At 56.5% G+C, this 24,080-nt stretch overlaps 12 protein-coding genes across 12 annotated transcripts; 7 read left to right on the forward strand and 5 right to left on the reverse strand.

Moving 5' to 3' along the window:
• Positions 1 to 544: 544 nt before the first annotated feature.
• SPRG_20178 (hypothetical protein) lies at positions 545 to 1,906 on the forward strand (the record flags this gene model as incomplete). Its single annotated transcript, XM_012345782.1, has 8 exons — positions 545 to 634; positions 746 to 898; positions 954 to 1,244; positions 1,292 to 1,418; positions 1,451 to 1,521; positions 1,570 to 1,707; positions 1,765 to 1,809; positions 1,856 to 1,906. The coding sequence occupies 8 exons, from the start codon at positions 545 to 547 to the stop codon at positions 1,904 to 1,906; spliced, it is 966 nt and encodes a 321-aa protein (XP_012201172.1).
• Positions 1,907 to 1,909: 3 nt separating this feature from the next.
• Positions 1,910 to 2,478, reverse strand: SPRG_06758 (AP-4 complex subunit sigma). The gene is made up of 2 exons (XM_012345764.1): positions 2,148 to 2,478; positions 1,910 to 2,095 (listed from the first exon to the last, which is right to left on the reverse strand). Exons 1-2 carry the CDS (start codon positions 2,457 to 2,459, stop codon positions 1,973 to 1,975), a joined length of 435 nt encoding a protein of 144 aa, XP_012201154.1. The 5' UTR covers positions 2,460 to 2,478; the 3' UTR covers positions 1,910 to 1,972.
• A 603-nt stretch (positions 2,479 to 3,081) lies between these two features.
• SPRG_20179 (hypothetical protein) lies at positions 3,082 to 7,059 on the forward strand (the record flags this gene model as incomplete). Its single annotated transcript, XM_012345783.1, has 8 exons — positions 3,082 to 4,127; positions 4,175 to 4,646; positions 4,696 to 4,815; positions 4,870 to 4,980; positions 5,027 to 5,818; positions 5,860 to 6,095; positions 6,146 to 6,708; positions 6,761 to 7,059. 8 exons carry the CDS (start codon positions 3,082 to 3,084, stop codon positions 7,057 to 7,059), a joined length of 3,639 nt encoding a protein of 1,212 aa, XP_012201173.1.
• Positions 7,060 to 7,215: 156 nt separating this feature from the next.
• Positions 7,216 to 9,629, forward strand: SPRG_20180 (hypothetical protein; the record flags this gene model as incomplete). Its single annotated transcript, XM_012345784.1, has 12 exons — positions 7,216 to 7,431; positions 7,477 to 7,644; positions 7,690 to 7,734; positions 7,782 to 7,847; positions 7,898 to 7,951; positions 7,993 to 8,340; positions 8,392 to 8,763; positions 8,814 to 8,867; positions 8,922 to 9,023; positions 9,072 to 9,437; positions 9,481 to 9,565; positions 9,610 to 9,629. 12 exons carry the CDS (start codon positions 7,216 to 7,218, stop codon positions 9,627 to 9,629), a joined length of 1,896 nt encoding a protein of 631 aa, XP_012201174.1.
• A 907-nt stretch (positions 9,630 to 10,536) lies between these two features.
• On the reverse strand, positions 10,537 to 11,837 carry SPRG_20181 (hypothetical protein; the record flags this gene model as incomplete). Its single annotated transcript, XM_012345785.1, has 5 exons — positions 10,537 to 10,916; positions 10,957 to 11,185; positions 11,228 to 11,401; positions 11,453 to 11,498; positions 11,548 to 11,837. 5 exons carry the CDS (start codon positions 11,835 to 11,837, stop codon positions 10,537 to 10,539), a joined length of 1,119 nt encoding a protein of 372 aa, XP_012201175.1.
• A 292-nt stretch (positions 11,838 to 12,129) lies between these two features.
• On the forward strand, positions 12,130 to 14,737 carry SPRG_20182 (hypothetical protein; the record flags this gene model as incomplete). Its single annotated transcript, XM_012345786.1, has 6 exons — positions 12,130 to 12,592; positions 12,645 to 12,932; positions 12,978 to 13,171; positions 13,226 to 13,735; positions 13,788 to 14,025; positions 14,088 to 14,737. 6 exons carry the CDS (start codon positions 12,130 to 12,132, stop codon positions 14,735 to 14,737), a joined length of 2,343 nt encoding a protein of 780 aa, XP_012201176.1.
• A 345-nt stretch (positions 14,738 to 15,082) lies between these two features.
• SPRG_20183 (hypothetical protein) lies at positions 15,083 to 17,954 on the forward strand (the record flags this gene model as incomplete). Its single annotated transcript, XM_012345787.1, has 4 exons — positions 15,083 to 15,517; positions 15,574 to 16,508; positions 16,553 to 17,417; positions 17,460 to 17,954. The coding sequence occupies 4 exons, from the start codon at positions 15,083 to 15,085 to the stop codon at positions 17,952 to 17,954; spliced, it is 2,730 nt and encodes a 909-aa protein (XP_012201177.1).
• A 38-nt stretch (positions 17,955 to 17,992) lies between these two features.
• SPRG_20184 (hypothetical protein) lies at positions 17,993 to 18,313 on the reverse strand (the record flags this gene model as incomplete). Its single annotated transcript, XM_012345788.1, has 3 exons — positions 17,993 to 18,091; positions 18,147 to 18,212; positions 18,260 to 18,313. The coding sequence occupies 3 exons, from the start codon at positions 18,311 to 18,313 to the stop codon at positions 17,993 to 17,995; spliced, it is 219 nt and encodes a 72-aa protein (XP_012201178.1).
• A 326-nt stretch (positions 18,314 to 18,639) lies between these two features.
• On the forward strand, positions 18,640 to 19,393 carry SPRG_06759 (hypothetical protein; the record flags this gene model as incomplete). The annotated part of the gene is made up of 6 exons (XM_012345765.1): positions 18,640 to 18,684; positions 18,739 to 18,843; positions 18,894 to 18,967; positions 19,018 to 19,149; positions 19,203 to 19,309; positions 19,353 to 19,393. 6 exons carry the CDS (start codon positions 18,640 to 18,642, stop codon positions 19,391 to 19,393), a joined length of 504 nt encoding a protein of 167 aa, XP_012201155.1.
• Positions 19,394 to 19,480: 87 nt separating this feature from the next.
• On the reverse strand, positions 19,481 to 20,641 carry SPRG_20185 (hypothetical protein; the record flags this gene model as incomplete). Its single annotated transcript, XM_012345789.1, has 1 exon — positions 19,481 to 20,641. The coding sequence occupies one exon, from the start codon at positions 20,639 to 20,641 to the stop codon at positions 19,481 to 19,483; it is 1,161 nt and encodes a 386-aa protein (XP_012201179.1).
• Positions 20,642 to 21,024: 383 nt separating this feature from the next.
• Positions 21,025 to 21,582, reverse strand: SPRG_20186 (hypothetical protein; the record flags this gene model as incomplete). Its single annotated transcript, XM_012345790.1, has 1 exon — positions 21,025 to 21,582. One exon carries the CDS (start codon positions 21,580 to 21,582, stop codon positions 21,025 to 21,027), a length of 558 nt encoding a protein of 185 aa, XP_012201180.1.
• Positions 21,583 to 22,613: 1,031 nt separating this feature from the next.
• On the forward strand, positions 22,614 to 23,649 carry SPRG_06760 (hypothetical protein). Its single transcript, XM_012345766.1, has 4 exons — positions 22,614 to 22,676; positions 22,727 to 22,820; positions 22,863 to 22,938; positions 22,985 to 23,649. The coding sequence occupies exons 1-4, from the start codon at positions 22,650 to 22,652 to the stop codon at positions 23,619 to 23,621; spliced, it is 834 nt and encodes a 277-aa protein (XP_012201156.1). The 5' UTR covers positions 22,614 to 22,649; the 3' UTR covers positions 23,622 to 23,649.
• The last annotated feature ends 431 nt before the right edge of the window (positions 23,650 to 24,080 follow it).

A 24,080-nucleotide genomic window follows, 5' to 3' on the forward strand; every position in this document is an offset into this window, starting at 1 on the left:
GCTGCTTCCTGACGAGTACACTGGGCGACCGAGTCCGGATACTGATATTTCACGTGATTTGTATTTTTCACATCCTGTGGGTTGTTGTGCATTTTCTCTTTAAACCGACTGACTGTGAGGCTGAACAGCAGTGTTGCCCAAGCTACGCAGTGATTTCGTATCCCTTGCGGATGTGCTAAACTAGAGCCGGACTTTGTGTACTATCAATTTGCTTAAGCCCACCCAAATCCAACGTCCATGGCTTTGCGACAGTGATGAAGCGATAAATCGATCGGTCACTTGGATGATGCAAAACGATAGACCATCAGGAGACAAAGACTTGGATGCATAATTGTACAACTGCCAGCTACCTTAAACTTATCGCTCGTGCAATGCAGCGCTATCCCAAGGTATGGCCCCAAGCACATGCAGCAACAAGATGGATGTTCTAGTATGCTACGTGGCAGACGTTGAAGCGTGTGAAGAACATATTTTTCACATCGCGGAAAACGCTTGGTTTATCCGGTGACTTGTGGACGTCCGGATACCGTGCCAGTCGGCGACGATGGGCAATGGCATCTCGAGCCCACCGGGCGAGAAGCTCATCGGGCTGGCCAACTTCGGCAACACGTGCTACTGCAACGCTGTGCTCCAAGTACTCTACTTCTGCGAGCCATTCGAGCCGGGCTTGCGGCGCATCGCCGCCTCAAGGTAACCAACCTGCCATTGTCGGCGCACGTTATGCGATCTTTCTCGGGCTTCGTAGGGCAAGAAGGGTGAAGCGACGCTGCTCGACTGCCTCGCCGAGCTCTTTGAGAAGATATCAACGCAAAAGCGGGCGACGGGCACGGTCACGCCCAAGTCGTTTGTTGCCAAGTTGCAGCACGACAACGAGACCTTTCGCGGCCCTCTGCATCAGGTACTAGTGAACTGCGCTTTACTCTTCTTCTTCATCGCGTGCACTCCTCGGCTAGGACGCCCATGAGTTTCTCAACTATGTTGTCAACGCTATGTGCGACTTGGTCCAAGCAGAGACTGCGAACAAGACGCGAACGTGGGTCCACGATCTATTTGAGGGCACACTGACGAACGAGACGACGTGCTTGGGCTGCCATGCCGTCTCGCGCCGAGACGAGACTTTCTTGGATCTGAGCGTCGAGATCGAGCCGAATGCGTCCCTAACGTTTTGCCTGAAGCAGTTTGGTATGGTCGAGACATTGTCTGGCGACGACCAGTTCTCTTGCGACGCATGCCACAGCCGCCAGGTTCCCAACCTACATCTTCTACACAAAGACGGACGATGCGACTCTAGGACGCAGAAAAGCGGCTGTTCTTGCGAGAGACGCCACCTGTGTTGGCGCTGCACCTCAAGCGATTCAAATTCATATCCTTTTATGCTATCTGGACCATGTGCTACACTGAAGAGCTCATCCCGACTTGTTGACCTTGACCATGTGCATGTACATGGAAGCATCTCAATCGTTCGCCAAGCTATTCCATCGCGTGCTCTTCCCAGACGAGCTTCAATTGCCTTCGCGCCTCGTACAACGCGTGGTGCTGCTAAACTGCGCAATTCATGTGTGTCTGTAGATGCTATCCTCGTCAAATGAGACCTACGACCTATTTGGCATTGTCGTGCACATCGGAAATGGGCTCGATGAAGGCCATTACGTGAGCTTGATATTGTGGAAGACGCAATGGCTTCTCTTTGACGACGACCACGTTTCAGTGCGTACATCTTTCTGAATGAGACTCGAGAGGTCATTGCGAATACTGGGATTCTAGAAAGTCGACGAAGGCATGCTTGATGTGTGCTACGGCGACGGCAACGTAGGTTCTGAATGTAGTATGGGATCAAGCGTATCGTATCTGCTAGGCGGCAACATCCAGTGCAACGGGATACCTCCTCTTCTACAAGCGGCGATAGACAGCGACGACAGTCAACGCAACCTCCGTGTTGTTGTCATATACTACAGTAACTTGGACACGTGGCTTACGACGACTTTTCCATGAGATGGATCGGCTTGAGGATCGAAACCTTGTTGGTCTCGACGATGCAACCATTCATGATCATCTCGTCTAAGATGAAGTGGGCCTTCTCGAGGTTGAACATGATCTACAAACATGGATGGCGAGGTGAGGTTGTGGTGAGGTGGCACGTGGCGTACATCAAGCTCGCAGACGCTTTCAAAGTACTTGTCCATCGTCTCGACGAGGGCGTGAATGAATTCGAGCACGCCGAGCTCGTTGTCCGAGTCGTCGTTGTTGACGCCGACGATGAAGAAGAGCGACGCGTACCGGCGGTAGATGACCTTGTACCCGCGGTACTCGACGAACGAGCACTGGTTCTCGTTGCGGCCCAAGCACTTGCGGATGATCTCGGCCTCCAGCGCGACGCGCTCGGCGATCGGGAGGAAGTCGACGTACTGTGCCAGGCGCGTCTGGCCTTGCTTGTTGACCATGAGCACGAACTTGATCATGTTGTCGTCGGCTTTTTGCAAATGGGGCGCCGACGGCCACGGGCCGGATAAACCTCTATAATATGATGCACCAGAAGATCCGAAGATTTGGTCTGAGAGGGACTTTAACCCCAGGACAACTCACGAGTATTATTATCGAGTCGAACAAGAGCGGAGTTTGCTGGTGGAGTGAAGATGAGCCCAATGGAGGCCATCTCACGTCAATCAGTCAAGGTAAGATATGGTCCTACTTCACGCCATACTACTACCCTAGGGGTAGATGCTGGACGAACGCAGACTCCTAAACGCAGTACAACGGGAACTATTGATGGCGTTGGTGGGCATGCATAATAATACTCGTTCAAGCGGTGATAGCTGCATGATGTGATTTATGTCTACCCACATGCTCTTTATTGCGCTGCTGCTGTTTATCGACAAACGGTTGCACCAAACTATCGTTGGTGCCAGCGTTGGTGCCGTGGCAACGATAAGACGTAGTTTACCCTATATTGCGTTAAAGCGTTTAACGCTGATGTAATAAAAACAACCGACGGATGGTTAGATAAATTGCGACCAAAATTCAAGCTCGGCGAAAAGCTGCTCTGCGCTCAGTTCCGTTTTAGCTGCCCAGCGCACAGTCGCCATGCGCCAGTCACTGCGCCAACGAGCCAAGCCCGCAGGTCGGTCGGAGCAGCTCGGGAAGCTCCTGCGGGCGCGAGATGCAGCTGCTCGCGGAGAGAAGATCCTAAAGGATGATGACGACGATTGGTCACCCGAAGACGGCGAAGCGTCGGATGACGAAGACGACGCCATAGAGGACAGCGATGACAGCGATGACGACGTGCTGCCCAAGACAAAGCCTCTCGCTCGACGCAAGCGCCCGATATCAGCAGTCCCAACGGCAACGATCAACCCGACCGCTTCCAAGCAAGCGGCACCGCGGGACCCTCGTCAACGACGGACCCTCAACCCACCGTCGGTGGAAGCTGAGGTCGCACGGAAGCTCCTGGAACTTCAGTCCAAGGTTCCGCCCGTGAAGTCGATCTTGAAGAAGGACCGGCGACAGATCCAGGTGCTCGATGAGGAGCCCGTTCAGGCCGTCACGGCGGCGCCCGCCCCCGTTGTCGTACACAAGCGACCGAACCGCAACAAGACCGACCGTGTTGGGGCCATACTTGGCCCCAAGTCAGCCACGTTTGGCGTCGAGACGAAGTACGCCACCTCGACGCTCGCGCAGTTTTACGATGAAATTCTGGACTGGGACTTTGGCGAGGCTGTGCTGAAAGACCAAAAACCGCTCTCGGAGGCGCCGCCGACCGAGAACGTCCAGGTACCGAGCAAGTTTGAGTCGTACCAGCACTACTTTAGCGTCTGGAAGCCGTTGGCAGTCCAGGAAGTGCAGGCCCAGGCGCTCAACGGCCTCTCATCCGATCTCCCACCGGCGCTCCCGATCGTGTGCACGCCCCACGCCAGTATTGGATCGACCACGGTCAAAGTCGCGGCATCCTTCAACAAGGCTTACACGGGCCACGACAAGCGGAAGCGCCAGCACGACGTTGCCGACATTCGAAAAGACGATCTCATCGTCGTCTCGGAAGACCCAAAGTTTCTCGCGTCGCGCGTACACGGCAAGGACGGATCGGGGTTGCTCGGCGTTCTGGGCGTCGTAGAGTCCCAGCAAGCCTCCCGGTACTGCCGCTCTTTCTTTTCCCGAATGTTTCTGACACTTGGCGTAGAGAAGGCCTTGTATTTGTCTCGACCTCGGCGCGCTGGCGCAGGTTGCGCTGGGACGCCTCCAAGACGCTGTACCTTTTCAAAGTGAACAGCCTCGTGACGAGCCTACGTGAGTTCCGCGCGCTGTGCGAGTGTCGTGACTACAAGCTGATGCAGCTGCTTTTGTCGGGCGAGTCCGTCGCGAGCTCGATGCGCCTCGACACGCTCGGCCTTGGCTACGTGCAGTGGCTACGCAACTCGTTCAACGAATCTCAGCAAGAGGCGATCACTGCCGCGGCAACGTCTCAAGGCTTTACGCTCATCAAGGGCCCGCCGGGAACGGGCAAGACGACGACACTCAAGGGTCTCCTGAACTCGTTACATCTGCGCGAGTACAACCGTTATTACAATGCAGTGCTCGATGTCGCACGGCGTCCCGACAAGGACACGTACGCTGCTTGGAAACGCATTGGCAGCGAAAAGCCCCATATTCTCGTATGGTGTTTTTGGCTCTGCGATATGCATGACACTAATATTGCTTTAGGTGGCGGCGCCGTCCAACATTGCAGTCGACAACATCGTGGGCAAGATTATCGAAGAAGGCTTCTGCGATGGCGAGGGGCGGCGCTACTTTCCGCAGATCGTCCGCGTTGGCCGAGGCGTGGTGCGCTTTTCTCGATTTACCGTTTTGTATGGGTCCTCATCATACGCTGCATAGACTGCGAACGTCAAGAGCGTGTCCTTGGACGGGATGGTCGAATCTATCTCCTCGCAGCCGCTCGAAATTGTCGAAATGCGCGTTGGCCAGCTCACGCACGAGCTTCGCATTGTACGCCGTCGAGACTCCAAGTGTATATTCTAATTTCTTGTTTTAGGTGGAAGCTGACGCGGCTGTGCTGCGACAAGAGCTGCGCAACGTCATTGCATGGATCCACGGTATCATCGAAACGAACGTCCGTGGCGTGCCCGAGTCGCCACCTCCGCCCCCGCCCATGACTCCACCTCCACCGTCGTCGCCGGTAGAGATGCCCGGGACACCGCCGCCACCGCCACCGACGGAGGAATACGGCCCACCACCAATCGTTTCGCCACCGCGACCGATGCTCGACATGCAGGTGGGACCTCCACCCACGTCACCACCGCGCCAACTGCAGTTTGACGGCCCACCACCAATTTTTGAGCATGCTGCTTCGTTTACGACGCTGGACGACGAAGGCACGACGACGACCAAGGCCGCATTTGTGACGTACAACTCGGATGACGACGACGACGCTGTGCCTTTTTCAGCCGATGGCGCACCAATGTACACGCTCTCGGAAGATGAAGAGGACGAGCCGCTGCCGGTCGCGACGTCGGCATGCTCCACGGCCATTGACGACGACGAAGTCGACGAGCCGTTACCGCAAGTGGCTGCCGAATGCATTCCAGAAGCTACGGATATCGATATGATGGCCGACATGTCCAAAGACGATGACGATGAAGTCGACGAGCCGCTGCCTGTGCCACCCCCGACGCCGCCACGAGGATCACCGCCTCCGCCGCCCACAGAGTCCCCACCGCCGCCACCGTCGATGTCCGACGTCCCACTCGTCATCGACTACAACAGCTACAAGCCGTACAAGGACATCGCGCAGCGCATCAACTTGTGCCTCGAACGCGCCAATACGGTACATTCTAGAGGCTTGTGACGCGTTCTCATCCGACATAGCTTCGGCTCGAGTGGCAGCGCTACAGCATCGTTCGCCAGGCTCTACAGAACAACAAGCGTGTGCCCAAGGAGACTCAAGAACAGCTTGAGAGCTCGTTTCTCGAGTCGGCGCATATTGTGTTTACGACGCTCAGCTCCGCCGGGCACCGCGCCCTCGACGACTCGAACCGCTACGACATTCTCGTCATCGACGAAGCTGCGCAAGCTGTCGAGCTGTCGACGATCATTCCGATGCGGTACTGCTACTTTCATTAGTTTCAGGAGGAATTCACTTAATTGTGCGTAGATTTGGCAGCAAGCAATGTGTGCTGGTCGGCGATCCACAGCAGCTGTCGGCAACTGTCTTTTCGCGCACGAGCGCACAGTCCCTTTACGAGCGGTCGCTCTTCGAGCGCCTCGAGAGTTGTGGTCACCCGGTGCATATGCTCCGCACGCAGTACCGCAGTCACCCAACGATCTCGGCGTTTCCACGGGCGTACTTTTACGGCGGCCTCCTCCAGGATGGCGACAACGTCAAGACACCCGCGTACATCAAGCCATATCACTCGCTCGCGCCGGCGTTTTTACCGCTCGTCTTTTGGAACATTGTGAGCAGCCGTGAGTCGGCAGGCCCGTCGTCGCGTTCCAACCAGATGGAAATCGAACTTGCCGTCAACTTGTACCTCACGCTCCGGAACGCATGCCCACCGGACGCGATCCGTGGCAAGGTCGGCGTCATTACACCCTACGCGTTCCAAATGGAGGAGCTCAAGAAGGCCTTTGCGCGCGCGTGCGGTGGCGATTATGCGCACGATGTCGAGATCAACACGGTCGACGGGTACCAAGGCCGAGAGAAGGACATTATCATTCGTACTATCCTCTTGATGCGAAATACTGCTACTCATCAAGCGATGCTATGTAGTGTCGACGGTGCGCGCGGACCCAAGAAAAGGCGTTGGGTTCCTCAGCGACATTCGGCGCATGAACGTGGCGCTGACGCGAGCCAAGTTTGCGTGTTACGTCATCGGAAGCGAAGCGACGCTCAAGTCGTCCAAGCCCTGGCGGGCGCTGCTCGACCACACGAGAAGTGCACAATGCATGGTGCACGTGACGAACCCACAGGAAAATTTGTTGCAACTACGCCCTGGTGGCGATCCGCCCCGTCGACCCGCGGCCTTTGGCGGACGAGGCCGTGGCCGCGGGCGGTTCCAGCACGCCTAGAGCCTAGATAGACGCGTAGCATAGAGACTTATGATTGCCCTCGATGTATAAAATTCGAATTGAGAGTGTGTTTCCAGAAAACCACTCTTCACTGATGTTCCACTCCGGTGCGGTCTGTGGCGTTCAGTGTTGGTACCAACGGCCGAAACGAACGCGATGACGAAGCGGCTCTTCCTGGACACGGTGCGGCACATCTTGCGCGAGCTCTTCGAGCCGCTGGACGAAGCGTCCGTCGACGTCTCGGTGCTTGGCGATCTATTCGACGAGAGCCACCTGCGCTTTGAGTATCTCTTTGTGAAGCTCGACGTCTTTAACGCTCTTCCATGGCCGTTCAAGGTTCAAACGGCGTACATTGGCCAGGTGCACGTCCAGGTATTCATTCTCACAACAATATTGGTCGTGCGTAATGGTGCCCAGGGCATGCTGGGGGCTGTGGCGGGTGCCCCCATGACGCTTCGGGTGCGTGATGTGCACATTGTCCTGAGCGCCAAAGACGTCGACTGGACTGACGTTGACGGCCTCCGTGTGGCTAATGAGCTCTACGTGGCGCTCATGCACCGTCTCTGGAACCGCCACCACATGGAGGTACGCGTATGGCCATAACACGATGTCACGCATGTCCGCACGTAGGGTAGCGGCGCCAAGAAAACCGAGTCGGTCAAAATGTGGCTCAAGGTCGCCACCGCATATTGAAGTGTACATGGCAGTCATCGTTAATATAGCGCCGCATCTACGCGACGCTCGACCACATGACAATCAAGGTCGAAAACATTCACATACGAATCGAGGTAGGTGCTCCGACGACACATCCAAATGCAGTACTACTCTTGCGGTGCAGGTGCCGTCGCCGCCGCCGACCCTCGAGACGCACGTTTTGGGACTCCTCATTCCCGTACGCACACACCCCAAACCAGAATTGACCTGGCACACTAGACGTTTTCGGTGACGTCGTGTGAGTCCGACTGTCACATCTTGCACCGACGCGACGTGCCCCCGGCGCTGCATCCGACAACACCTGTCGTCTCCAAGGTCCTCATGCTGGACCGCATCACGCTGTACTCGGCCATTAGCGCAACAGTTCCCGGAAGCTTGTCCTCGGCCCAATGGCGGGACCAGTTTGCGTATGTGTGGCCCGCTGAGGCTCGCGAACCCCTTCTGCACCCTGTTCGCGTCCAGATAAAGGTAGACTGGGCCCAAGAAGCAGACGGTACAGCCAAGTACAAGATACGCGCCGTCGACATTGCAATTAGCCATCTTGACGTGACGCTGAAGCCGGCGCAGGTAGCTAGTAGCTACACACGATGGCAGAAAAATCAATACCCTTGCCCTTAGGTCGCACTGCTCTTGCAGCTATGTTCGCACGTCGACACGTTCCAGCGATACGTGCGGTACCAACGCCTCAAGCCGTACGGCCCCGATCGACGCCCGTCGCTATTGTCGCTACCGGCGTTTGTGTTTTTGCCGCACTGGACGCCGCCAGCTTCACAAGACATCAAAACGCACCACAAACTATCCGCGAGAGCGCGCTGGCAGTTTGCCTTGCGCTGCGTGCTTGCCGACTTGTACCCGCGCCGTGACACGCTCTGGCTGAGCCCGGTTATTCTCATGTACACAGACCTGTATAAGCGCCAGGCATCGCCAGCTTACGTCGCGCATATCACGAAGAGTTTGGTAGAAGACGGCAAAGCGAACACGCTCCCCAAGGTTGACATATCCTATACACCAACACTAGGTAGCATGTGATTTACGTGTAGTATGAGCCCTTGTCGCCACACGAGGCCGATATGCTCTCCGACTACATCTACAAGGTGCGCTAGATGCTAAACAACGTGTGCGCGAATCAGTGCATTTACGCTCTACAGATTGCGTTGGACCACCAGTTGCTGTGCCGTGCCGTGTGCGATCGTGTCATCCGACAAGACTTTTCCCGCTTGAACGATGCGCCGCACGCACCGCTTCTCAAGGTATAGGTTAATACCGACACATGCAGGTTGATGGACCATCCGACACAGCGCCGGAGCCTCCTTCGCCTCGGCAGTGCACAGGACCTCACGAGTGCGCGCGGGTGGAAGTCGCTCTCGAATGTCGAAGATTTTCTCTTTGGCCAAGCTGCGCTCGGCGTGCATGTACCCCGGGTCAAGGCGCGCGATGAGCCACCGCATCCCGTGCCGGCCTTCTTCCGCGTGCCCCGGCCTATGCTGCACTTTGCGGTCGCCTCCATGCGAGTGAGCATCCAGGACGAGACGCAATCAGACGTGTGGGTCGCAACGACAGGATCCATTGCCGCCGTGAGCATTGTCGCGGCAGAATACGTCCTCCTCGAGCTTCGGCTTGGTAAGCTTGGCCTCTCGATTTCGTCAAGCCGGGGCACCCTCCCCGTACGAGTGCTTCATATTTCATGACGTTATGCAGTGTCGTTAGCTGCCCGTTGCAAGCATTGCGTACATCCACGACGAGGCCGATGGCTGCATCTACATTGGAGTGCGTTACGACCCATGCTCGGTGCGTACTTGGCGCTTGTGTGTGGCACTGAAGTCTCTACTCGAGTAGATGACGGCTTTGGCGACTAAGTACGCTTGGAAGGTCAAGTGCATGCTCGGGAAAGTCAAGGCATTGTTTCAACGAGCGACATGGATCGAATGCGCGCATCGCTCATGCAGCGTACGTCGTTCCTATAGAGAACTACTTGTCAATGGTTGGCATGTTCAGCCCAGGGCTCGATGCTGTCCTTGCTTCGGCGTGAATTCAAGCATTCGTTCAAGCGCCCCGCGTGTTTGGGGACGAAGTCGCCGACAGCTCCAGCAACGACCATGAAGGATCGCATGAAACAGGGCCTCGAGGCGCTTTTGCAGGCAACGACGCTTGTCGAGATCGCCGTCGGCGGGCTTGATGCGACCATGAGCTTGACGGCGCTTGCTTGGCTCCAAGCCTCCGATGACATTTCTGTACCGGACGGAGGCGCGAAGGAGCGCGCACACGTGTTTGTGCCACCTCACGCGCTCTCGCTTTCAAACGACATGGACACCAACGAGTGCGTCGTGGATCTTCTACACCATCGTGTGACGTTTTCGGGCTCACCAACCGGCCACCGAGCTGCGATTGCATACCTCTTGCGCTCCATGTTTTAATCCATGCATTGCCGCCATTCTTGGCAGAAGAAGTCACATGCCGATTTGCCCCATTCTTTGGTGTCCATATTGCATGATTATGCGTAAGCTATGCCCAACTCACGACTCGCACGGATGTGAATCACACTTGCCCAGTGGAAAGAAAAGCTCGCTCGTGTAGCACGCTGTGGTATCCGTCGCTACGTTGCACAGCAGCTACCTCAATCTGTTCGAACTTGTGTGAACATCGCAAGAAAGGGCTCGCCGACAGCACTTCATAGACGCGTGGATAGGTGCTGGATTTTCAGCGCAAATTCTTTAACCCTCCCAGACCCAAAGGCAGTCATAAACTTGAATATTTGTATGTCAGTTAGCTTTGTCCAAGTAGTCGGTCAAGAACCGGTGGTCGTGCAACGTTGCGTCGAAGCACGCTTGCATGAGTCTCGATTGTCGGAAGCGCCGCAGTGCACTGGGCGACGAGCCGCTCAATGTCGTCTAGCGACTGCACCGGCATTGCTGCTGGCGATGACTGGATAAGGTCGGGCGCCGACTCGGCGCGCTGGTTCATGCCACGAAGGCTCTGGATATGAAGTGGGCCAAGGTACGGACTTCGTGCAATCGGCTCAGACCGTCGGAATTTGGGCGCGAACGCCGGCGTGAGAAGGCTTAGGTCGGAGACAACCACCTGCGATGACTCAAGCTTTCGGACTTTATCGGGGCTACGCTCGCGTCGATGGAGACCCGTGCCAGCTACACAGACGTGTTGTTCAGTCGCATTGGCTTGTCGTACCAACAGCGACGGCGACGGAGAAGGACGATGGTGCTGAAGACAACGACGTCCGACGCGAGGACAGCGTCGGTAAAGAGGCCTTATGTTCGCTTCGGCGATTTGTGCGAGTTTGGCGTCGCTGCGTAATCTTCTCTTGTGCCATTTCTGCTCCAACGCGAAGACCCTGGACCTGGCGCAGTGTTGTCGTCAAGCACGTGACGTAGTCGGGAAGCTTCTCAGTTTCCACGATCTACTTGTGATGTTGGGAAACATCCACACGTGGCGCAAGTACCATGTGGGCGAGAAGGAAAATGAGTCGTTGAAAGTCACACATTGCGAGCGGTGAAAGCTTTCCACTCCATTGGATCCACGGTCGGTGCATAAGCGTTCGCACTGCGCTCTTGTGCAAATTAGGCTTCTTGCACCGAATAAGCACCGTTGCAAGCGACTCGTAAAGGCTGCTGAGCTACATGCACCGTGAACATGTTGGCGACCACGTTATGGCGCAGTGCAGTACCTTGGCTACAGAGATAGTAGGGTTGCCGTGGGCAGCATATGTCCACCTACAGAGGTTCGTTTCGCCGCAACTTTGTTTCCATGGTGACGCCGCACCACTCGAGGAGGCAGCGCTCGATGGACGGCATGCGCATAAGGAACTCGATTTGCAGCTCCGACTCGGCAACAAACTGAATAAGCTCGTTCGGGTCCGTAGACCGCGCAGCAGAGCTCTTGACGAAGGGTGAGTTGGAGTCGTGGACTGTTGGCGGTTTGGCGGCCTCCTGATCTTTCCACCACGAGTCCAGAAGCCGCACTGTTGACACGAAGTGGGCCATCGAGTCGCGCACGGGAACACCCTCGGGCTTGGCAAACCGGCGTCGAACCGGCTTCGCCACCTCGGCCATACACGAGCTTTATGACCGTATTGATATATAAATAGTACTTCGCATGGATGCAACTTGTAGCCAACGTGTTTGGACGAGCAGCACCTTGGAAAATACTGGAAAATACTCAAGGGTGTTGATTTGCTTCGACTAAATCATCGACTAAACATTCGACTAAATATTGGCCAACTTCAACTGACGCAGTCGATAATATAATATTTTATCATTGCGCTCTGAACTTGTTTTATGTATGTGAAATAAAACATGCATATTATCACGCAGAAGATTGCTGAGTTTCGGAATCAGGACCAGCATGAGCAGCTTCGTGACGAGCATGCTCGCGACGGCCGCGACCGCCTCCGCAGCCGACGAGAAAGCGCGCCGACTCTTCACGCCCCACGTGTTGGCAACACTGACAAGCATCACGCAGCGCCAGCCGGCATCACCGGCGCGGGAGGCCAGTGGCTGGGACTTTGAGCACAAGATGGCAGCGCTCTTGGACCTCCAGGACGCACTTGAGGCCGCAACGTTCAACTACAAGGACTTTGGCGACTTACCACCCATGTCACGGAAGCCACTCGCTCTCTTGACGCTCGTGCAAGGCCAAGATGCCCTCCTCGACCTCTGGGCTTTCTTTTTAGAGATGTGCGACGTCGTGCCAGCGCGGACAGGTGCGCGCGGCCTGCTCCTCCGTCTTGCAGGCTGCATGTGTCGGCGACTCGAATTTACGGAGCACGTGTCACTACACGGCGCCACGCTTGAGATGGAGCCCTCCGGTACGTTGAGCGCACCTGGCCAACTTCGATCGCACAGAACTCTCTCTTGTAGTGAAGACGCGCATCCAAGGCCTGCTGCTCACGAGTCTCCAGTATTGCGGGAACAAGCTAGAAAAGAGTCGCATCTTGACGCAGGACCACGCGTACTTTGCCTCCCACGTGTACACGGCAGCCATCTACAGATTCCCCGTTCATGTCGGTCAGCCCATCCTGCGCGCCATTGCAGCGTACACCACGCAGTTGGCGACGTTACCCACACCAGGATTCAAAAAGACGCCGTCCAAGGGTACCTCAATGCCAACAAATCTCGACGCAACGGTATGGCTCTGCGCTGTTGTCGGTACGTTTTGTACCTATGCGGCATCGACATTACTGTATCGTGTAGACACTACTACGCGCACCGAGAAGGCTAGCGAGCAAAGCAATCATTGCCGTGCAGATGGCTCTGATCAATCGACATCAGTTGATGCAACCATTGCCGCCTACGACATGTACACGCTGCATTGCCCGCGCCGGGAGCATGAGTCACAGCGCATTCTGTCGACCGTGCGTGAGACCCTCGACAACGCCCTCGCAGCAGTACTGCACTTGTCTCGCGATGTTGCGTCTCTTGAGCACCTTGTATGTGCTTAGGCTACGGGTGATGGCCATGCATTCATCCGCGCCTGTCCGCAGCTGCACACAGCCGTCTTCTCTGAAGCTGCGCTGTGGACCGACCGCCCGCTAGATGCCGCCGTGATCTCGGCCGCGACAACACCGTTCCTGGACCGCCTCGCGACGCCGACGCGTGATTCAATTCTCTGTGCAGCATTCCTCTCGACCTTTGTTGAAGACTCGGTCATTTGGAGCTCGGTCTTGGCGCCATCGATTGTCTGGCGCTGCTTGCCAGGCTATGACGTCATCATCCATGCGTTCGTTCAAGTGTTTTGCAAGGTGGCGGGGCGCCGGAAGAAGGCGTCGACGGCGCTCTTTCCTCCTCCACCGCAGCCCAAGTCCCCCTACCGCGGTACTTTAGCGTCAACCGCTACCAAATCGGTCGTGGATCCATGGGCCCCGTACTGGGCTCCAAACGAACTCGAGCCCATATACGATGGGCTCGGTGACATTCTTGGCAACGACGCCCTCCTTAACGTCTTCGTGCAGGTACTATTTATCTTCATATTTTGTATATTGTTTACTTACGCTGTTGCGCTAGATTGTGCTGGAGGGCATTAACCTGTACGACCCACAAAGCGTCGACTATGGCTTCAACTTGCTTCAGCGCGTGCTCGAGGCATCCGCATACAACCACCGGGCATCCAGCGTCGATGACCGAGGCCAGCTCCCCGAGTCGCTGGACATCGTCGTGTACATGGACGCGCTCCGGTCCGCGCTCGCGTCGAGCCATTTCCAGATCTTGCTCAAGGTGCTCGCCTTCTTTTACGCCACAATTGGTAATCCACGCCGATCATCAGTGTTGATTTCTATGTCGAGTCATCGTGGATGCCGTTCATAGATCTCTTTGATCCGACCCGTCGGCGCCGCGTCGTCTCGGAGCTGCTCCTTCACGACCACTTTTTCCAGCTCTTTCTCCACTGGAACGAAGAGGTTCGGCGCATGTACGCACACGTGCTCGTATACAAGCTCTTTAAGTCGCACCGCTTTGACCTGCCGCTCGTCTCGGACCGCGTGTTGTTAGCTCCGAGCCCTTTCTTCCGTCTCTACAATGCACCGACACCGACGTTTCTTGCGGGTCTGGCGCATCTTCTGGGGCCGCAGAAGGTGCAGACGACGACGTTCATCCGCCCACCCGACCACGGCGCTGCGTTGGAGCGTCTACTTGTGTGGGACACGTCGGCGACGCTGCGCCAGGCCACGAAGCAAGACCAGCTCTTTCGTGACAGTCTCGCCGACGACGCACTGATGCTCGACTTGTCGATCGCTAGCAAGCTCGACGCGCTTCTCAAGATGGTCGCGGAGCAGGTCGGTGGTGTCGGTGCCGGGTACTACCCAGCGCCACTCATGAGCTACGCGAAGAAAGCTGTGAGCCAGTACGTCGGGCTCCTCTGGGGCTACTACCAATCAGCCTTCGAGGACCCGGTCCACCGCTGTCCGAACGCGCCGGACCTTGAGTTTACGGTGCAAAACTTTTTTGGTGCCGATTAGGGCTGTAGTTACACTCTTCTCTTGATGAAGCGAGGCGTCCGCTGAATTGATTGCATGTCCATAGTTTGTATGTTCCCAAGGCACCTCACGCACAGGAAGATGCCCATACCGTGCTAAGTGGGCGTCACATTGAACGTCGCTTGCAACACCTCGGCATCAAAACACCATACCGTATCGTTCGAGCAATTATTTTCGATGATTGTGGCGATCACTGGCCACTCACTGTGCGCAGCATTAGCTTCGGATCGAACAATTCGAGACCTTCTGAAGTTCCATCCCTACCCCGTATCTCGGCCGCCCAAAAAGGGTACTACTTTTACAGGGCACTAGTTTGTATTCGTCGGGATGGCGCAGAGACCAACACCAATTGACACTTCAACGAGTGCGTCGGGCGAGCCGCCGAAACTAAGCCCGAGCCAGCGCGCTGCAGCTGCGATTGGCGAGGCTGCGACGTTTATCGTGGAGGGCGTCACCGAGTTCAAGGACGCGGCGGTCGGCGCTTTTCGCACGGGTAACATGCTGGACAGCAGCGACGTTAAAGTTGACGTTGCGACAAGTCCCCTCCACGAGCTCTTTGAGCGCGGAAAGCAAACATTCGAGCGGCACTTCTCCAAGTTCAAGCGCGAGTCCACGGGTGCGACGGACGCAACAGACGACGACGGGAACGACTACTACTCGGACTCGGACGACGGCGACTGGTGGGACGAAATTCTCGATCTCCCCAAGCACGACATCCTCCAGTCGCATCGTGAGAAGCCGTGGCACGAGGTGCCGCTGCCGGTATTGCGGAGGCTCGAGCTCGAAGTGCTTTTTTGCTGCCGACCGTCTCGGTCAAGACCAAGTTGTACATCATCTTGACGGGTCCCGTAGTCTCGATGCTCGAGGTGGCTGCTGAGTGGGCGCTTGCAGCTGGGGTTCTTTTTCTCTACATGGCCCTCGTCGTCTTCGGCTCCATGGTTTACCTCGGCGCACTCCTCACCGGGTCGCTTGCTACTGTCGAGAAGCTACCACTGGGTGAGAAGATCCGCTTCGAGTACACAGCGTACAAGATGTTTTTGCATCTCGAGGTCGAGGAGGCGATGCAGTTTCGCGTGCGTGCGCCTCGGATTCGCGCGCTCGTGGCCCACGACGCGACGCGCGAGGCGAAGCAAAAGCTGATGAGTGTCCTCGTCTCGACGGAAATCAACGCCATCCAAGCCAATATCGCGGGTAGCATCAACTACACGGAGCAGTGCGCCAGAATCTCGCTCGGGTCTGTTGTCGTTGCCGCACTCATCTACGTCGTGGCGGCCTCAGATCAGTTTTTTACGACGCACCTTGACTTTGCCAACATGAATACCAAGACCTTTGACGCTCTCGCCATTATCCTCCCGTACCTCCTCAACGAAGAGCTCAGCGTGATGCTCTCGCGCATGACGCTCGTCATCTCCTGGTTTGGCATCTTTCGGCATGAAAACTCAATTATGCACTTTTTCGAGCACAAGTTTTTGGCCACCGACACCCGCGTCGAGCACGCTACGCGAACGGAGGTCGTCAACAACGCCGAAAAGATGTGCAAGGACATTGGCGTCGGCGCCGTCGACATGAGCAGCGTTGCATCCTTACTCACGGCTGTGTGGACGATCAACTTTTTGTACCAAAGCTACTACGTCGACACCAAAGGGTCCGGTGGCGCTCCGGGTCCCGCGGGTCTCGCTGACACGATGTTTTGGGGCATGGTGCTTTATTCGTTCACGATCATCATCCTGAGCTACCTCCCGTTTTCGTCGTGGTACTGCCCCGTTGTGCTGAGAGGTAACGCAACTGAATTTGTAGGGTGGGCGGAGTTCCGGTCCAGGACGAAAAGTACCAAGCAATGCTGTCGAGCTGCCGGAGCTTCTTACTCATGGACCGACTTTCAGTGCTCCAACTCCACATCTCGGATGCTGTTCGAGACGCGCAGCATCATGCATCGGAGACACTGGTCTCACACGAAGAGAAGAGGTTGATTCGTCAGCTCCGTGGCGAGATCATCAAGCACCTCGATGCGTCATCGTTCGTGTCATATGTGCTCTATTCGGTGAGCCTCGCGGTCGTTCGTCTCGGCGAGGAGCGTATCGAAAAGCTGGACAAGATTGAGCCGCTGCGCGCGCGCGTGACGTACAAGTACTGCTCCAAGCTGCTCATTCCATTGGAAAAATTCGAGGAAACGGAAGTCGCGATGGCTGCTCTTGTGCAAGCCGGTGTGAAGACGTGCGACAGCGGCGATGACGAGGAAACCTTGCGCGCATCGGAGGCCGGCGGCCTCATCAATCTCTACAACGCGCGTGATGGCGCTGTCATCAGCTCTCTGTTCGAGTTTGAAGTGCTCGACACGAAGGTCCAGCACGCCTTTATGGATAAGGGTGTCGTGTCGCTCTCAAGCCTCATTGAAAATCCCCTCGTCCGAGATGCGCAGGTGTACTGGAACCCACAGCTCAACCACGTTGTCCTCGGCCTCGAGATCAAGGTCATGGAAGATTATACGGCCAAGAACGCCCACGATCGCATTGTGTTCGCGAGCCTCTACCTTGCCGCCAACACGACGCGTGAGAGCAAGTACGAGATTGGTCACGGTGGCATCTATATCAAGAGCGACATGCTGAGCCGCAAGGACATTTCACTCGGTCCCGTGGATGGCCCTGTGACCGTCTACCAAAAGGTGTGAACAAACACCGGAAAGGATCTCAACAACAATGACTAGGTACCGGGTCGCGCGCGGTCTCGATTTCTCAACCGATGCTTCCTCGCCGCGACGGACGACCACGAATCGTGCTACCACCCGGACGTTGTCTTTGGCGGCGCCGCTCCTCGTAAAGGCACGTTCGTCCAGCGTCGACCGAGCGCCATGGGGTACCCAACGATGTCCGTCTCGCGAACGGGCAGTGCATCACACATGACGGGCGATCGCTACAACTCGGCCAAGCTCTCGGCCACGGCCAAGATTTTTACGGGCGGCAGTCGCACGAACAGCGGCAACATGCAAGAGCGCACGGTCAGTGTCAAGGTGGATGTACCGCGCACGACGAGCTTCCCGACTCCGGTCGTCACCAGCAGTCGTACGGGAAGCCTTCGCGCACCCGCTCTGGACGGGCGTGGCGGAAGCTTTCCCGCACCTGTAAGCGACATGCGCACCGCGAGCACGCTTAGCAACGAACGCTACGCCAGCAACAGCTTGATTAACGAGAGTAGCGGCTAATTTCGTATAAAGAGACGAACAGCGGGGTGCAATATGACTCAATCCTCGAGAAGCGTAACAGTTGCGTCAGTCTGGGCGCGGTGCATGGCATCGCAATAGTTCGTCCAGCTCACGGCAATGGCCTGGAGCTCCTCGCCCTACCAGCAGTGAAGCACGCCATGACTACCGACAAGCCCAGTTGCAGTGACATACGACATCGTTGAGGCGGTCGAGGTTCTGGTTGAGTGTTTGGAGGCCCGTATGTACGTCGCGCATCTGCTGCTAGCGTGCATGAAGCAAACGCCACGGGCGACATGGCGCACTACCTCGAGGATGGCGTCTTCAAGCTTCTCCTTCTCGGCCTTGAACGCTGCACTCATCAACTCGCTTTGCGCTGTATTACAGTACTTCCGTGGTGTTTCTGAGAACACTATATACATTACCACGTCCAAAATATAGAGTAGCGTTAGTACCTTCGTAAGTAGATCCTGGAGGTCAAGACGTGCGAAATCGATAGACCTGACATGCAGTAGATTTATTTCGTCTGCCAGGTCAGCTTCATACAGCCCAGCGTGCAGGCCATCCCATGGGCTGCACGAAGCTGACCCTGGCAGACAAACTATACACTATTTCTGCGTCTATATGGGCGACTCGGTGATTGGGTACGTTCGAGCCAATGAATGGGCAGTTCGACATCGCAGAGAGCATGGCCGACGACGATCGACGCTTCATGGCCGAAGCACTCGCTGAGGTATACAGACGCATGCGTCCACTACGCGCGCGATTTGGCGGACTGCGCTTGTAGGGCGAGAGGGCGCTGGAGCGCGGCGAAGTACCCGTCGGGTGCGTTTTTGTCCTTGGCGACCGCATCATCGGTCGAGGTGGCAACCGCACCAACGAGCTCTTCAACGTACGACACGACAAAGTCATAGCTCCTAATCACGTGACGCAGGCGCAAAGCATGCAGAGCTCGTCGCCATCGAGGCAATTCTCGATGCCGGTCATTCGTCCGAGGTGTTCCGTGACTGCAGACTGTACGCAACACTCACCATAGCTGCTTACACGACGTCTAAATTCGTGATAGGTATGTAACCTGTGAGCCGTGCATTATGTGCGCAGCGGCTTTGGCACTTGTGCAGGTCCAAAGTGTTGTCTTTGGGTGTCACAACGACCGGTTTGGCGGCAACGGCTCCATCTACGCCCTCCACACCCCCAAGTAGCATACAGGCTTCTGTCTCGCTTCCATTATCCTCACCCTGACCTGCTTAGCGCCCTGCCGCACGAGACACACCTTGGGTACCCTATCACAACTGGAGTCATGAAGGACGAAGCGGTTGCTCTCCTCAAGCAGTTTTATGACCGTGGCAACCCCCGCGGTATGCTTCCTTCTTCGCAACGTATTGCTCACACTGGAACTAGTCGAGCACTCGAAGAAGAAGCGCAAACACGCTACTGACTAACTTTGATGATTGATGGGCACTACCATTCGATTTGAAACAGAGAGTAGTATATAGAATACACGAATCAATTGCTAACGACTCGTTATGTTACTCGTCATATGCGGCCTCGCGGCGAGCTTTCTTCGAGTACCGTCGGCGCTCGGCATCCAAGAGCGCATTCTCGTTTGGTGCTGCGTCGTTTCCTTCCATAAAAACGTACCCAGCACGGACGGTACCGGCAGCGATGGCATCGGCAAGCTTTGAACACGCGCTGTCGTGGTGATACATCGAGTCGCAGTACGTGCAAAAGCGCGCGATTGGCACTGAACTCTCACTCGGCGGCGCGACACTTCGGTACGTCAAGCGCACTCGCCCTCTCTGCTTGTCCGTCGCCAGCTGCGAGCACTTCTTGTCTCGGTGCTTCGTCGACTGGCAGTAGGTGCAGAAGCGCCTGCTGGTGTCAACGAGCGTGTCGTCTTCGTCTTGCGGCCACTCGGCATCGTGCGGCAGCACGTACCCGTCGCGAACGATCCGGAGACGATGAGCGTGAAAGAGATGACGGCAGACGCTGTCAATGTGCCCCTTCGAGTGGCAGTAACCACAAGAGGAATGCACCGCTGGCTGCAGGCCAAGTACGCTTTTTTGGAGCGAGAACGCGTCATCGGGAAGGTTGGCAAGTTGCTTCTGAACGCACGCCTTCAGGTAATCGTAGCCGCCCGTCGGATTGGCTATTTGCCACGATTCAAACTCGTGCGTTAGGTGTGGCGCAAAAGCGTGAGCGAGGAACGCGGCCTTGGCGCTGTCGGCCATCGCCTTGCGCGCTTGCGCGATCGCACCGTGCCCGGAAGTTGCTAGCAGCGGGCGCAAGAAACGATCGATGCTGGCTTCGTAGCGCGCAAAAAAGTGGGTCGCCGCTTCGCGCCGAATGTACTTGAGCATTGCAACTTGGTCAAAGGTTCCGAGAAGATCGGCGCTGCCTACGCCGCGACCGATTCGGCTCCGTGTTCGCAGCATCTCCCAAATCTCAAACGCGGTCCGAAGTCCAATGAGGTCGTCGTGGAGGCGCGGATCTAGCGCTGAGAGGAGGTACTGTTTGGCAAAGTGGGCAATGTGTCCCTTGATCGCAGTGCACTCACCCATGACTGCAAGCGTCACGCGGTCATCCACGAGGCGTTGGCGGCGTCGCGACGCTTCGTTGTACGCTGCCATTGATAAACCGCCAGGAGCCCGCGGCTCGGCCGCTTCGGCACTGGCCACCAAGAGGTACATCTGCGCCGGCGAAACGTAGTCGGCAAGATTCGGGTCCTCGTAGTCCTTGGTGCTGAGGTACCCCGCGATATGGACAGCCTCGGCGCGGTCAAGGAAGCTCTCTTGCCACTCGTCAAAGTCCTCGTATTCGCGCAGGAGCGGGCCCAAGTACGGAGCTCGCTGTGCAAAGAGGCTCATGATCGGAACACTCCAGGATTGGCTGCGCTGTTTAGACGATGGGTTATTCAACCTGGGCTGGGGTAAAGCTCCAAAATTGACGTTAAACTATGACTCGATAGCTAACGCAGCGGCAAAGCAAGAGCTCTTTAAAAGACCGAAGGACATGTAGTATGCTATACAAGAATGTCGCATCGTTTGTGGACTGTACTAGCAAAATGATTCATTCAAGATACTTTCCGACGCTTCTTCTCGTTGGGATCGTTTGCCTGGCAATTCTTCGACGTCGACGAATGACCTTCCTGCTTGGTCATCTTCTTCCGCTTCGGCTTTTTCGTTTTGGGGGGCTGGGATGTGGATGGTGGCGCTGGAGGTTCTTCGGACTTGATGCCGTCCGTCAAGAAACGCGGAGGATTCATGAAGGCGTAGTCGGGCCGCAGCGTACCTCGCTGGACACTAATGGCAAGCCATCGACATTGTTGCTCGTCGTGCTTGATCGAAAGACAATAGCCGCAGGCTCGCGCCGACTTGGACGCTGATGCTGGACTTCGTGGAAGGTGCTGGCCCGACGGCATGCGATAAGTTGACGGTATTTTCTGGAAGCGGGCATGCACGCTCAGGACAGGGCAGGCGCCATCGAGATGTCCCACAACATTGCAGTACGAGCACTGGCGCGTAGGGGGCAGAGCTGCTTCTGTCAACCCGAGCGTCTTCATGTCTTTGGTCGCGAGGGGACAGCCATCAGCACGGCGATGACCTCCTAGTTGACAGTAGCTGCACGTCATGTGCGGTACCGAGGGTAGTAAGTAGTCGCCTCGAACTTGGTCGTTGGCCTCATCGACTGCGCGTCTGACACACGTTGCGTCAGTGTGCTCACCTTGGCCACTTTTCTTGACTTTCCGGCAGTACGTACAGAGGAAGGACTGTGGCTCGGGCGCTGTCATCGGCGGCGGCTTGTTCGTTTGCACCGCTAAGTTGGTGCTGCACTGCATCCACGCCTTGATGTCAGCGACCGAACAGTCGGGCGTCTTGTCAAACCAGGTCTTGAAATCGCCTTGACCGCAAAGAGCGTGCCCGAGGAGGACGGTTCGTAGTTGATCGAAGATACTTGTCGTGGCTGCAATCGCACCGTGGTACGCGGCCTCGTCCCATTCCGTCGTATCGCGCGGGATTGGCGCAAGTTGCGCAAGGAACGCGTCGATGGAAGCTTCGGTGCGCGTAGTAAAAGCGACAAGCGACTCCATCGGAAGGCGCGCAACCTTGCGGTAGCTGCTATAGAAGCGCGACGGATTCCTGGGCTCTGTCGGCTGCTTGGCTTTCGATTGGATATGCTGCCACATTTCGTACGCCTCGTGGATATGGAGTACGTCTGCGTGCAGTTGGGGGTGGAGCGAGGACCGAAGGAAGGCAGCGGCGTATCGGGCCCAGGAGGCCTGCATTACTGCTCGCTCCTTGTCGATCAAATTAGAGTAGTGGCTGTACACTGCCAGCTTCCGCTGCGTGGCTTGTTCTTGGAGCTCGACAAACGATGAGCCGCCCGCCAGTCGTGGCACCGCGGCCTCTGCCTCCAGCAAGAGCTGGGCGTGGCGCGAGACGCTGATGTAGTTGACCAAGTTGGGGTCTTTATATCCCGGCGTTGTGTAGTAGTCGGCGATGTGAACCGATCCAGCGACGATGAGAAACGTGCTCGTCCACGCAGCGACGTTGTCCCAGTCTTGGAGCCGCTCCCGCGGGTACGTCGACGCTTGCATGGCTTAACGGATTCTGCGGTATCCGGAATGGTGAGAAACCGGACGCGATATCCAGTATCCGGATAGCCGTGTCTTGCGTTTTGCTGCCAACGAACCAGAACATGGGCAAGTGCTCCAAGGACAAGCGTGTAAGACGCCACAGCCTCCGTACGCGGGCTTCCTCATCCAGCGTACTTAGGATATCTACTATCGCAAGGCCAAGGAACAGGGCTATCGAGCGCGATCCGCCTTCAAGCTTCTTCAGCTCGATGACACCTTCCGACTCCTTCACGGTACTTGGCCATGGTTTTGCAGCACCCATCAAGCTGTTCTAGGCGTCACACGCGTCGTCGACCTCTGCGCCGCACCTGGTGGCTGGACGCAAGTCATCTCTGAGCGACTGCCCCTGGCGTTCGTTGGCAAGGATCATGATACATCATCTTACTGTCGCGCGTAGGACGGCTGGCGATGTGAGCATTGTTGCGGTCGACCTCATGGAGATGGCGCCACTACCTAACGTCGTGCAGATCCAAGGCGACATCACAGCGCAGGCGACGGCGGACGCGATCATTGCCGAGTTCCACGGCGCGAAAGCCCAAGTAGTTGTCAGTGATGGTGCACCGGATGTTCTCGGCCTCCACGACCTAGACGAGTACCTCCAAGCGCAGCTCGTTCTGGCTGCGCTCAACATCAGCTTGAATGTGCTAGAAGAGGGTGGCACGTTCGTCGCCAAGATCTTCCGAGGCAAGGAGGTATCGCGCCTCTACGCACAGCTTGCGCTTTTTTTCGAGTCGGTTGTCTGTGCCAAACCCAAGGCAAGCCGCAACTCGAGCTTTGAGAGCTTTGTTGTGTGCAAAAACCTGCGAATTCCACAAGGATACACGCCCTCGATGGAGCTCAGTTTGTTCGACCTGCCGTACGAGACCGAGGCGGGCCGCGTGGCAGGGTCGACCCACGTGACTTTCCAGTCGTGCGGCGACGTCGATGGTTGGGATGCTGACCAGTCGTATCCAATGGACGATACGGATGTGCACCACGAGCCGCTGCAGCGCCCGATCAACCCACCGTATGCGCTGGCGCAGAAAACCGTTTAAAATCGAATGAACTTCATACACGATCTCCCTCGGCGATGTCACGCATAGTTCCAAGTGGCGCGATGGAGAATCTTATCAAGGGTCTAACAGGTCCCGTGCGGGGTGAGCTGGTAGGAACTTTTGAATACAATATATGTACCGGTATATATATGAACGTGTTTCGCGCTATCTTCGTTGTTACATTGAGTTCGCATACGTAGAGACTAGCAATCTTCTTCTTCATTATTCGTTCACCGGGCCGTGGCTGCGCAGGCGGCGGCGAGGGGGCTCGTCTTGCTCTTCTGTCGTCGCCCGGGGGCGCTTGCGGCCGCGGGTGAGGCCCATGACGACACACTGTGTAAAAGCCTTTCAGGCTTCGTCGTCGGGGGCGAGCTACGCAGTTTGTTGAGATCCTCGAGAGTCGCCAGCAACTGAGGCGGCGTCAACGACTGGAGTTCGCGGTGCTGGACGATCGGCAAC

The sequence above is a fragment of the Saprolegnia parasitica genome, assembly GCF_000151545.1.
Source record: "Saprolegnia parasitica CBS 223.65 unplaced genomic scaffold supercont2.25, whole genome shotgun sequence".
NCBI classification, from domain to species: domain Eukaryota; phylum Oomycota; class Saprolegniomycetes; order Saprolegniales; family Saprolegniaceae; genus Saprolegnia; species Saprolegnia parasitica.